The sequence below is a fragment of the Symsagittifera roscoffensis genome, chromosome 9 (assembly GCF_963678635.1).
Source record: "Symsagittifera roscoffensis chromosome 9, txSymRosc1.1, whole genome shotgun sequence".
NCBI lineage: Eukaryota > Metazoa > Xenacoelomorpha > Acoela > Convolutidae > Symsagittifera > Symsagittifera roscoffensis.
Genome location: NC_087070.1, coordinates 54,043,842 through 54,056,264, shown reverse-complemented (window position 1 = coordinate 54,056,264; position 12,423 = coordinate 54,043,842). Strand labels below are relative to the sequence as shown.

At 35.3% G+C, this 12,423-nt stretch overlaps 2 protein-coding genes across 2 annotated transcripts in view; both read right to left on the bottom strand.

Moving 5' to 3' along the window:
- The window catches only part of LOC134853851 (E3 ubiquitin ligase Rnf121-like), a 355,568-nt gene that overhangs the window by 224,404 nt on the left and 118,741 nt on the right, over nt 1-12,423 (bottom strand). The gene's annotated exons all lie outside the window — the stretch shown is intronic.
- LOC134854073 (UNC93-like protein MFSD11) overlaps nt 8,435-12,423 on the bottom strand; it is an 8,985-nt gene continuing 4,996 nt past the window's right edge. Inside the window, exons 3-5 of the mRNA XM_063870146.1 lie at nt 10,782-10,995; nt 9,771-10,274; nt 8,435-8,698 (exon numbers count right to left, since the gene is read on the bottom strand). Of these exons, the coding sequence (XP_063726216.1) occupies nt 8,456-8,698; nt 9,771-10,274; nt 10,782-10,995 (961 nt within the window). The 3' untranslated portion in view covers nt 8,435-8,455. The remainder of the gene's footprint in view (nt 8,699-9,770; nt 10,275-10,781; nt 10,996-12,423) is intronic.

Sequence of the window (12,423 nt, the reverse complement as noted above, 5' to 3'; positions counted from 1 at the left end):
GGAGCAGTAATTACCTAAAAAAATTAATTGTGATAAACTGAATTAAAAAAAATTCTAAAATTTGAGATTTTTGTGAAAATCATCCGCCATTACGACATACAAAATAAAAATTCATAGAATTTGCTCAAACTAACAAACCAATTCTGACAAATAAGCTTTCTTCAACCAAAATGGAACATTTCTAAGATGGATAACATCTCAGCTTAGACATTATCAGCGCGAAACATATCGCGCATTAATTGTCCCAAAAAAGCTAAAATGGCAGTATTTACAATCCCATAATTTTATGAAAAATGATCCCAAATGGAACATTTGAACAAAACATTTGAGCTCATGACAACAATACTTTTTGAATAATATATTTTAAAAAACGGCTAGTTAATGAGTCAATTTTTGTTTGAATAATTTTTTCAAGATTTCCGCCACTTTCATTTCAAAAACTGGAACAATAAAGCAGAAATGACTCCCAGAACGCAGGAACTTAAAGTTTTAATTAGATTTGAAATTTAAAAAATGCTATAAATGACGCGCAAGCCCAAACTTTCCCTCTTTTTGGGCACTAGACTCAATGATGGGAAGCGAATAATTTTTCAATACTCAATTTTTCATTAAACCATTAAATTGGCAATAGTTTTTAACTGAAGGTCATCAAAATTGAGATAACAACAATTTATTGTGAATTTTGGTCTGAAACATGAGAAAAAGAGGGAAAATGTTTGCTCAACACTGAGACAATTTTTTTGAGTCTGAATTTCGACTGACAAAGCTCGAATTTTTTGCCACAACCGTTCCCACATCAGCCTTCCAATAGATAGTCAAATTCCAGGAGAGAAAAATACCATAGCTTATCACTTTTTTCACTCTTTTTGTAAAGTGCACTGAATGAAAAAGAAAAAAGACTTCTCGTATCAGAATCAAATCCTTTATATGCAAATTTTTTGCCTATTTTTTAGAAATCTACCACTGCAAGCAAAAATCAGTCCTTAATTATTCCAAATTGAAATTGCGAAGCGTTTTTGACAAGGTCTGAGACTACTTCATGCGTGCCTTTTATTTTTAATCTATGATGACTAGTTTATTAGAAGTACATTTTTTTGGCGCAAATCAATTCAAGCCGATTTGACAAGCGATTTACTCCAAGATGCGCGTTTAGAAATACAACTTTTCAAATTTATACACAAAAACTTTCAAACAACTTTCAGCCAACGATACAATTTTTTCAGTCGGTTGAAAGAAACGTTGATCATACGTCCCTCGACAACTTTTTCTCAGAAAATTAAGTCCCAAAATGCGCAGGCAAAATTGTTCCAAATTTGTCTTAAAAAGTCCGGCTAGTTATTGCGCTATAAGAAAAATTAAAAAGATGAAAAAATTTCGATTAAGCCCAGCAATTAAGCCTGATGTTTGTTCGAGCAGCATATTAGAGACAAAAGTACCAGAGGTCCCAAATCACTTACACGTACTTAACTATTTTTTGTTTGTTTGGTGCTTAAGGATGCAGAATTTCAGCGTCCTTATTATGTCTTTTGAGTACTTTTAAGCAATGGAAATCCTAATGACAAATCAGATCAATGAAACGCTTGTTTATGATGTTTACGTATGTTTCAAAAATCGAACTTTGACAAACACCTCAGTTTCGGGGCGATGTGTTTTACCCTAATGCAATAACCGTGTGCGCATTTTGCAAGACAGTAGCACTATAAAAAAATAATCATGGTGTTTTCTTCGACTTAGTCTACCTTAAGAAACGAGACTTCGGAAAAGCTTCTAAGAGTAGATCAGTTGTAGCAAATGAGCCAACTACTCAATCAATTGTTTCCAACCAAAATTTATGAACAGAAAAACTACAGCAATGGTACCAAATTATTTAGCCAATGAGAGCAGCATTTACAGAACAAGACTGATCACATCAGGGTGAAGCCCTGAATGTTTCGACTTCCTTTTACGTTATATGGAGCAATATAAAATAAAACAATTAACTGTAATAAAATTTAAAGAAGTTCTGCAAATTGAGTTTTTTGTAAAAAAAATTATCCTCCATCACGCCATATGAATCAATTATGGCAAATAAGCTTCCTTCAACCAAATTGGAACGATTTCTAAGACGGATTAAATGTCAGCTTACGCATTATTAGCGCAAAACATATCGCGCATTAATTGTCCGAAATTGGCCAAAGTGGCAATTTTTAAAACCACATTACTTTACAAAAAATAGCCCAGGTGGAATTTTCGCTCAAAATTAAGCTCAAGACAACAAAATCTTTTGAATAAATTATTAAAAAACATAATTAAAAAAGCTAATTAATAAATCGAAATTTGTCCGAAGACGAAAACCACTCCAAATAGTACAGATATTCCGTTACTTTCATCTCGAAAGTCGGAACAATAAAGCAGTAAAGACACCCCAGAACGCAGGAATTTACATTTTAAATTGTTTTTGAAAAGCAAAAAATGCTGAAAGTGACGCACAAGGCGAGTTTTTCCCTCTTTTTCCTCTCTAGACTGAACGATAGGCAGCAAAGGTTTTTTCATTACTCTTCCCTAGACTGGATTTTTCAGTGGCGCTGTTGACTGGTTCATTACGAAGCCACATTCTTTGCTTTGAGAATTCTAACGAATTACGTTTCCGTCCTAAAATACATTTGTCGCTGAATCCGCATAGATGCTTCTTTACTTCGGTTTTCTTGATGTTTTGGATTCCACAAGCAAATAGCTGAAACAGTGTATTAAAAAAACAACTCCAGAAACAGGCAAATTTGCGGAATCTGCAACAAGATATGAGGAATCCGCAAAAAAATAATGATTCATATGCATAAGAAATAGGCTGTCTGGCAATCTGCAATTATAAGAGGAATTCTAAGGGGAAATTGCAAACTGTAGGCGGTATCTTCAAAAAGTAGGCATAGTAAGCGTTGCCCAATATGTGGAACTTGCTTAGTGTTCTGGAATTTGCTCTATTCCTGAATTAGCTATATTCATTTCAAGCAGAATCTGCAGCACAACTAAATTGCAGAAGATTTTTCTATTACAAATATTTGTGCGCGCAATCTACAGAAAAACATAATTTGAATAACTTAAAATTTGGTACAAAATTGAAGTTTTTTCTGAGGGTTTCAGAAACCTACAGGCAAAAGTTTTCCATTTTCCAGTGAACAATTTGACCACGTAAAGTTCTCAAAGGCGTCTGTTAAAAGTCAGTAATCAGTTTTTTTGTTAGGAAATCTTTTAACCCGGCACAAACTTTTTGTCAATCAGGATTTCGGCCTTTTTCTGATCATCTTGAAACTTGTCAATGGGTTTTGGACATGATGCGTGCGCTGCGTTCACCAGTTTAACGAAGTTGCCGCTCCAATCTTAAGCTGAGTTGTTCGTTCTCGGCGCCCGGCTTTAACACGTCGATGGCGACTCCAGTTGTCTTTGTCAAATTTGGGCTTCTGACATGCTCCAATTGCAGCCGAGACCATGCCAATATAGTTATCCTCAATTTAATTGAAGGTCGGGGGATGGGTTTTGGGCATTTCCTCTGCTGGAAGGCTTTAAGTCACGGTCTATGTCGAAGCAGTTAAGAAATTGATTGGATTCATCTTCCTTGTCAAGAAGCAACGCGAAAAAGATGGTGATCAGAACTCTTTCAAATTGAGCGCGTGTAGTGTATATCTAGAAAAGACATCATGACCGTTAAAAACATGCTATTTTCAGCAGTGCTGAATGTTTCTTTTTAGATGTACACAACACAGGCATCAGTCAAAAGATTTCTGATCACCATTGTATATGCATTGCTTCCTGACAAAGAAGAAAAACCCATTTGACTTTGAACTGTTTCAACATAGACATTACATTGAAATTCTTCAGAAAAAATGACCTACAACAATCCACCCCGACCTTCATTTAATTTGAGGATAACTATATTGGTCTGCTCTCGGCGGCAATTGGAGCATGTCAAAAACTCAGATTCAACAGTGACAACTGGAGTTGCTACCGACGTGTTCAAACCGGGTGTCCGAGAGCCAATAGATTTGTTGAAGGTTGGAACAAAAATTTTAGTTAACTGGTGAACGCAACGCATCCAGCATTTCCAAAATGCATCGGCAAGTTTCAGGATGAACAGAGAGTTGCCAAAATATTAATTTAAAAAATTGTGTGGCGGTTAAAAAGTACCTCTAAACTCAAAACCGAATTGTGACATTTGATAAAAACCGTTTAAATTTAATTGCAGCCTACGACCCGAGTGAAACTTCCATTTTACTAAAAAACTGCTGCAGCAATATCCAAAAATCATCAAAGTTCAGTCTATTCCCAAAAGTTTGTATAGCACCTCAAAAAATTTCAATGAAACTTGAATTTTTTCGATAAAATTTCAATTTGGACTAGAACTAGAATTTCAATTTAAAACGAGCAAAAATACCGATGTAATCTTTTTAACATTCTACTTTTTCAATCCAATCGAAAGAATCCATTTCAAAGTTGCACAACGGTTTTGAGTTTTTTTTATTTCGAAATTTTGACCAATTTGCCAAAAATATTCTGGCGTGAGATTTAGCCCTCCGACATTTTGATCTTGAAGCCAATGAATTTGCCACTCGACCATACGCGCTTTGAAATTGCAAATTAATGTTTGGAATTTTTCGTCTCGATTCGACTGGTCTATGGCTATGTGGTACACCTTGAATGAAATTACAGAACCAATTTTTTGAGGAATTTTGTCAAAGACCAATTTCGTCGAAGAAAGGAATATCTCTGTACTTAGAAAACTCATGTTTCGCCCAGACATTCCTGTGCCGGCGGAAAAGAAATGCGGTCTGGTTCTTTAGGGAGCGATGTACTATGCGTAAAAAAAATTTCTTAAGTTACTATTGAAGTGTTTCAGGCAAGTTGTTTGTTTTATAATTTGTGATTTTTGTGTTGACTAATTAGTTTTGGCTTTAAAAACCTTAAATCACAAAAGCTTTCAATCGAGAAAGCTATGTTAAACACAAAATAACTATTTTATCATCTGATTTAATACTGATTAGACCAAAATGTGGCATTAAATGGGTTTGGAACGCCTTCTGGGCCGGATTGCTCCGCCGTGAACGCGTTAATAGAACGAAATAATCTGTGCTCTAATTGTTGCCAATTGATAATTTCACACTCCATCAAACGAAAACTGATTACTGGTTAATGACATATGCATATAATACTTTGAGCTCCGTGCTTTCATATTTTTCAATTGGTTAAAAATCTCAGGTTATTATGATCATATCATTTTCATACCTAAATTCCTTTTTTTGGCTGTCGTGAGTTTTCGATTACTATTCAACGACAAAAACAATTGTCATTCCGTGGCAGACCGGAAGATAGAGGCCAAGTCAGGTTTTGGTTTCGCATCCTAAAGTGTAAGCTTTGAAAGCCTTGTAAATAAAAAAAATCCTTTTTGATTATTAATTTTTTCTCAATTATCTTCTTTGCCCTCTTTCTTTTTTCCTTTCTCTACAACCCTGATTAAGCTGCTTATAGCTCTTATTTTCCTTCTTAGGTCCTTCCACTTATTTTCCTTCCACGTGTTCAAGTCCCAGGTGTTAGCATATTTTTTGATATACGCGAAGGTGCACTTTCCCAACAAATGCAGAAAAAATCAGCTTCGAGTTGGATAACTAAAAAACTTGACCTGCTAGTTTGAAGATAGTTTGACACCTCAAAACAAACTTATATCTGTAACCATCCAGAGCTGATATATCAACAGTCTTAATCACTACAAGATGCAGCCTTTTTTGCACCGATTTTCGAAGGTAGAAAGTAAAGAATATATACTTTCAAGTGTTTTTTAAACAAACCAATTTCTAGAAGAATGTTTACTTACTCAAGGGATCAACCTGTGAATCTTTGTAGGTTCCAACACCAATATCTCAACCTGGCACGAGTCTATCTATACTGCTCGTTTTATATGTGATGCTGAAAAAGTAACGCGAAATTTTTAAATGTGTCCATAGATCCAGCGCTAACAAAATCATTGCAAATTGAAACGGGGCAAACCAAATGGGGACTGGCCTACTTGAATTCGTGCCGCTTAACATGCAACTGTTAGTGCAATTAGTAGTGATTTAGTTTTCTCACATTTGCAGCTAAAAATCAAACTGATGCGTTTCGCATCAAAGTGAGGAATTGTTTTAAATGCGCATGTTTTAAAGTTGCACGCATGCAATTCACTACGCCGCTCCCAAGCTTATTGGTTCTATTTATTGCCTAGACGACTCAAATTTTGACAGTAAAATTTGATGGTATCAGTCTAAAATGCAGTTTGTCAATAATTCATTTACCGAAAAACTGTTCGTGACCAGTTCAAGGGCAGTCGGAACAATCATCCCCCCACACGCCATATATGAAGTACAAAGTGATAAGTTTCGCCCCTAATAACAAACCAATTACGGCAAATAAGCTTTCTTCAACCAGTTTGTAACTATTTGTAAGAATGATTAAATCTCCGTATACGCGTTAATAGCACGAAATATATCGCGCGACAATTGTCCCAAGTTGCCCAAAATGGCAATCTTCAATCCCCCATAACTTTACGAAAAAAACTGACATGTCAAACATCTTTTCAAATTTAAACTCACGACAAGAATAAGTTTCGAATGATTGAAAAAAAATCCGTCAAAAACGGCTAGTTAACAAGTCGACATTTGTCTGGAAAAAAAAGCTCCGGAGCACAAACATTCCGGTACTTTCGTTATGAACGTCGGAACAAAAAGTAAATATGAACAAGACTGCTCCTATCAGGGTGAAGCCCTGAATGTTCCGACTGCCATTTAAGGTTTATGGAGCAGTAATAACATTCAAAAAATTCAATGAAATAAAACAAAAGAAAGATTTTTTTTCTAAAATGTGAAATTTTTTCATGAAAATCATGCCCCCACTTGCCATATAAAAAGGATAGATTTTGCTCCTTGTAACAAACCAATTATGGCAAATAAGCTTCTTTTAACTAATTTGGAACGATTTTAAGACGGATTAACTCTCCGCTTACGCGTTAATAGCGCGAAATATATCGCGCGTTAATTGTCCCAAATTGGCCAAAATGGCAATCTTTAAACCCCCTTAACCTTACGAAAAATGATCACGGAGAAATATCTTTTCAAACATCTTTTCAAATTTAAACTCACGACAAGAATACCGTTGGAATGATTAAAAAAAATTCCGTCAAAAATGGCTAGTTAACAAGTCGACATTTGTCTGGAAAAAAAAGCTCCGGAGCACAAACATTCCGGTACTTTCGTTATGAACGTCGGAACAAAAAGTAAATATGAACAAGACTGCTCCTATCAGGGGGAAGCCCTGAATGTTCCGACTGCCTTTTAAGGTTTATGGAGCAGTAATAACATTCAAAAAATTCAATGAAATAAAACAAAAGAAATTTTTTTTTTTTCTAAAATGTGAAATTTTTTAATGAAAATCATGCCCCCACCTGCCACACAAAAAGGATAGATTTCGCTCCTTGTAACAAACCAATTATAGCAAATAAGCTTCTTTTAACTAATTTGGAACGATTTTAAGACGGATTAACTCTCCGCTTACGCGTTAATAGCGCGAAATATATCGCGCGTTAATTGTCCCAAATTGGCCAAAATGGCAATCTTTAAACCCCCTTAACTTTACGAAAAATGATCACAGGTGAAATATCTTTTCAAATTTGAGCTCAAGACAACAATACCTTTCGAATGATATAAAAAAAAATCCGTCAAAAATGGCTAGTTAAAAAGTCGAACTTTGTCTGAAGAAAAAAACCCACCCCGAGCACAAATATTCCGTTACTTTCGTATCGAAAGTCGGAACAATTAGCGACTTGTTTGGGGAAAAAACTGGTCTAGTAAAATATTTAGCTATTTCATTTGAGTTTAAATGTGATAGTCAGGTCCGGAGAAACTAGCAGGGTCCCAAATACAAATACAGTGCTTAAAAAATGTTCAATTTATGGTCTCGGTGATATCAATCAAAGCCTCAAATAATTTAGCGCGAATGATGCAGGCGTTTGAGAAAAAGTCTTGAAAACGATCGATCGGCCTCCGTAGTTTTAACTAATAGCTACATTTGCTTAGAATTAGTGATTTGCTCCCCTTTGTCACATTCGGTTTTTAAGTGGACCCTTCTTTCACACTTGTACCTTCTTTTGTTAGTGAGAAACTTAAGCACTCGCTTTCTTGCAAACACAGTGTAAACCCAAACAGCCTATTGTTTTGACGTAAATGCAGGAGTTGTATGGATCGACTCCATAAGACTGCGGTCGCTTTGATGGCATCTTCATAATTTTTCGACTAATCGTTGACAATTCATTGGCCAAATGTAGTTTTTAAGTGTTTAATCGATTTGTTTTATTATACTTCTTGAACTTGAATAATCCGACGTCAGAAACCAATCTCGGAGGCAAAATATTAAAGACTTAATCTGTGATGTTCAAAACTAAGAAAGATAACATTGAATTTCAACAATCAAACGAGAGAATATTATTTTGTTTAAAATTATCTTGTGGCAATTTTCCTTCGTCAAATTCATCTTTTTGTTCATCACTAGAGTTCAACTGTTTCCATAAGTTGTTCAGACTGGAATTTTCAGTGAACTCAATTCCCTTTTCTTTCATCTCTTCCTCTGTTTCTTCATTCTTGCATTTCGCAATAATGCAGAACACTATGAGTGATAAAAAGCAGCCGGTCGCCATGATTGACACCTAAACAAAGATGATTACGTGCGTGAATCAGCTACAACCAAAACAACAGTAGCCAGCTACTGTACAAGTAAGAACCAAATCTATCAATCATGTTAAAATCACTTGACCCCATTCGATGTTTATTAGTAGATCTGGATTCGCTTGGAAAAAAACGCATTGGAGTCCCAAGGACTTAGATGACTGGAACAAAATTAACCTATTTCGTATAAAAGCATTCATCTAGTAAAATTAAAAGTTTCAAACGAAGTTTTTACGTTCGAGTTCATTTTTTTTCAATTAAAATGTAGGATTTTCGAATCAAAACTTAACAAAAAAACTAAATTACGTGAAATGAGCGGAAGTGACAAACGGAAGTGTCAATAACCGCAAGAAAACAAAAAAAGAACTGACTCATTTGAAAAATAAATTTGAAGTTCAAAGAAGCAAGTATATGCCCGTAAAGCTCTTCGAATTTCAAAAAAATTATGCTTGATACTTTTTTAATAAAATAAACCCATTTTGTGCAAATTGGATCATTAGGTAACTTTTTTCATTCCGCTGAGAAAACTTAAATCAATTCCCTTTCGACATAGTCGATCACTTTTTTCGTGATCTTTACACTTTTGCTGATCGATAGTGAAACTTGCCTTCCTTTTAACAGAGTAGGCAATTCAAAAAGGTTTAATTTTTTGCATCTTCAATTAGCCGCATCTTCAATTTTCAAAAAAGTTTTGCCGACTTCTTTCTTTAGGTCGACTTAATTGATTTCTGAGTTCTCTCAGATCATTATAAAGATCTTACTTTGACCAAAACTTTCTGCAAAATTTTTGAAAAAAAAACAGACCAAAAAAGACAATTTTCGACACTTGGAAAAAAATTGACCACAAAATTGCGTAAAAATTAGTTTATATTGGCGCCTAAAAATACGTTTATACTTACGCCTTTAAAAAATTTAGGGTCAACCAATTTCTTAAAATAGTACCAAAGGAGGACCATTGGGGTCGAATCCCTGAATCCGCTTTTGATAATATTAATGAAAAACTTCAAAAGCTTAAAAATTTAACCAGATTTTGACCTGCTCATCAATACTGACCTGTATACGAAGACCGAACGAGAGATGATTTGTGTAGAAGAACACAAACACTCCGCCTATCGCCTGAAAGAACGAATACATCGCCATCGCACTTGGAGTAGATTTATTGAATTTTGCTCCAATCACGTTCAATATCTCCGTTTGAAACAGGCAGTCTGCGAATCCAAGCATAAACGAACACAAGATTGCAATGATTTTATTCGGCAAGAAAATGGACTGTTCGTCTGTTTTCCCGATTGGCGATTTATCTGGTAGAAATAAAAATATCAACAAACTGCATAAAGACGAAACTGAAACTGCAATAAAGATGTAAATAAGTTTAAAGAAATAATTCTGGCTCCGGTGGCGATAAAAATCGAGTCTGCTGAAGAGAATGCGAAACAAAGCGGCCACAATTTGGCCAATTCCGATGAAAATGCCAGATATTCCTGCGAGCCAGTAGGCGTCTCTCCCAAAGTATCCAGTTTGACCTAGACACGCTCCGTAAATGCCCATGAAGAAGCTCTGAAAGAAAAAAAGGACAATCAACTCTACTACTGCCGTACCCTATGTCATGAAAAACGATGCTCTTAGTTAATCCATACTGTCACGAAAAACTTCGTTTGCTATTCTTGTTTTTATCAGGAAGCAGTTTACACGGAAACTTATTCCATGTTATAATATGTGCTGTTTTCCTACGATATCCAAATTTTCATTGACCGATTATCCTGTAGAGTGAACATAAAGGAAAGCAATGTTGAAAGGAAGGTTTTTTATTGGGATAACAAGTATGTGAGTTGAGTCCCTAAGCAAACCAAGTTTGAAAAATGGGTCCCGGCATTCAGGGGCACCGTCATTCTCAAAAATGGAGGAAAGCAAATGTATTACAAGCAAATTCCGAAATAGCTACAGACCCATTTCTATAAATAGCTTCATTTTTTTCAGGGACCCATCTACACCTTAGGGACCCAACTAACATACTTGTACCTGTATTAAGATAAAAAATCTCAGTAGGGTAAGTTTCCATCTAACCTGATTAACACCCGTGTAAAGATACGGAACTATGAGTAAGATCGCTTTGAAATCAGAGAGTAGTCGAATCGTTTCAGTGACTGTTTGTACACTAGTCGTGGCTCCTTTTGAGATGCGATGAGATAGCTTTTCTGATGTGTAGGGTTGTTTAGCAAGGAAAAAGAGACAAGTTCCGATCAGGGCGCTGACAGTTAGAATCGACATCGTTAAATACCTGCAAAAAGATGAAAAATTGAAACATTTCTAATGAGAACGAGATCTGAAAAAAAATTAGTAAAAACTTTGTTGAAGCTGAAAAACTTTTTATCAAGAGTCAAAAACTATTATAATATACAAAACACAGGCGAAGTTGCACTTTGCATACACAAGCGAAAAAATGACCGATAACGCTACTGGGGAAAAACTGAATGAGTAAAACTTTGAGTCTACAAAATTTCTTAAGTGACGCACGCCAATTATGAGTCCACATAATTGCTAGGTGACGCAAGCCAATTATGACGCATTAGCAGTACCAGTCAATTTGAAAAAAAAAGAAATTTACCGACTAATATGCCTCAGTTTATAAGGCGGACGCATTTTAGCTAGTATACGAAAAAGTTCACGAAAAACATCCAACACTGCCCAGGTCTGAACCCTCTTATTTTGTTGCGGATCTCCTTCCCTACCACTACGCTACAGATCCATGATACCTTGAAGCTAAAGTGCTATTTGCAATATAATAGTCTGTGTTATCCTTAGCATTGGCTGTACTTAATAGCAGGTTATTGATCAAAAAGAACACTTTCAAAATGAACACAATTTGTCGCAAAAATATTTGCGTCGCAACAATATTTGCGACTTACATGTAAAAAAAAGATAAATCATACTATAACACAAGCTTTGCTAGTGTAAATGAATACGCCAGTTCCAAGAGATCTATCACTCAACTCTCTCCGATAATTATTTGTCACACTGATCTTGCGTGGAAAACGAAAAAAGACAAAAGAACTAAAACGCTCTCGAATCAAAAATTCTCCCCATTTTTCAAATGGTCGGAACAAAAACCAATTATGGGCGCTTCACTCAGCTAATCAAAAACAAAATAATACAAAAAATGCCGTTCTAAATCCAAACAATAACCATAGTGGAAACGTTTTTCAATATCAATATACTTGTATCTAATTTCAAGGTATGACTTCAGGATTTCATGTCCAGGATATCGAAAACCATGTCAATAAAATTTTGCAAAAAATTGTGTGAACAACGAACAAATATGCGTGCGACGTAACTTTTAGCTGATAGATTGTTTGAAATGGTCTCACCAACATCGAATAGCCACTTGTCACTGGTTTGTTTTCAAAGACCATTGACTCGGTCACTGTTTTTACGGCTTCCAAAACCATTAGCAGTTAGAAATGTTTCGCTAGTTCTTTCTCTATATTTACATAGTAGTCGTTCATTTTCACCGGAAGTCTGTCGATCACCATAAACATCTGTCTAAGAAAAAAATATAGAAATGGCCTTTGATTGGTCTACTTCGTAGTGATTGGTTTTAATTGTCTTGATTTATACTCAAATTATTTTTCTATGGTTTTCAAAAGTTTACCAAACTCCTTGAGATTTTACATTCAAGAACTTTTTGTCAATTTTTTTTCTTCTAGCT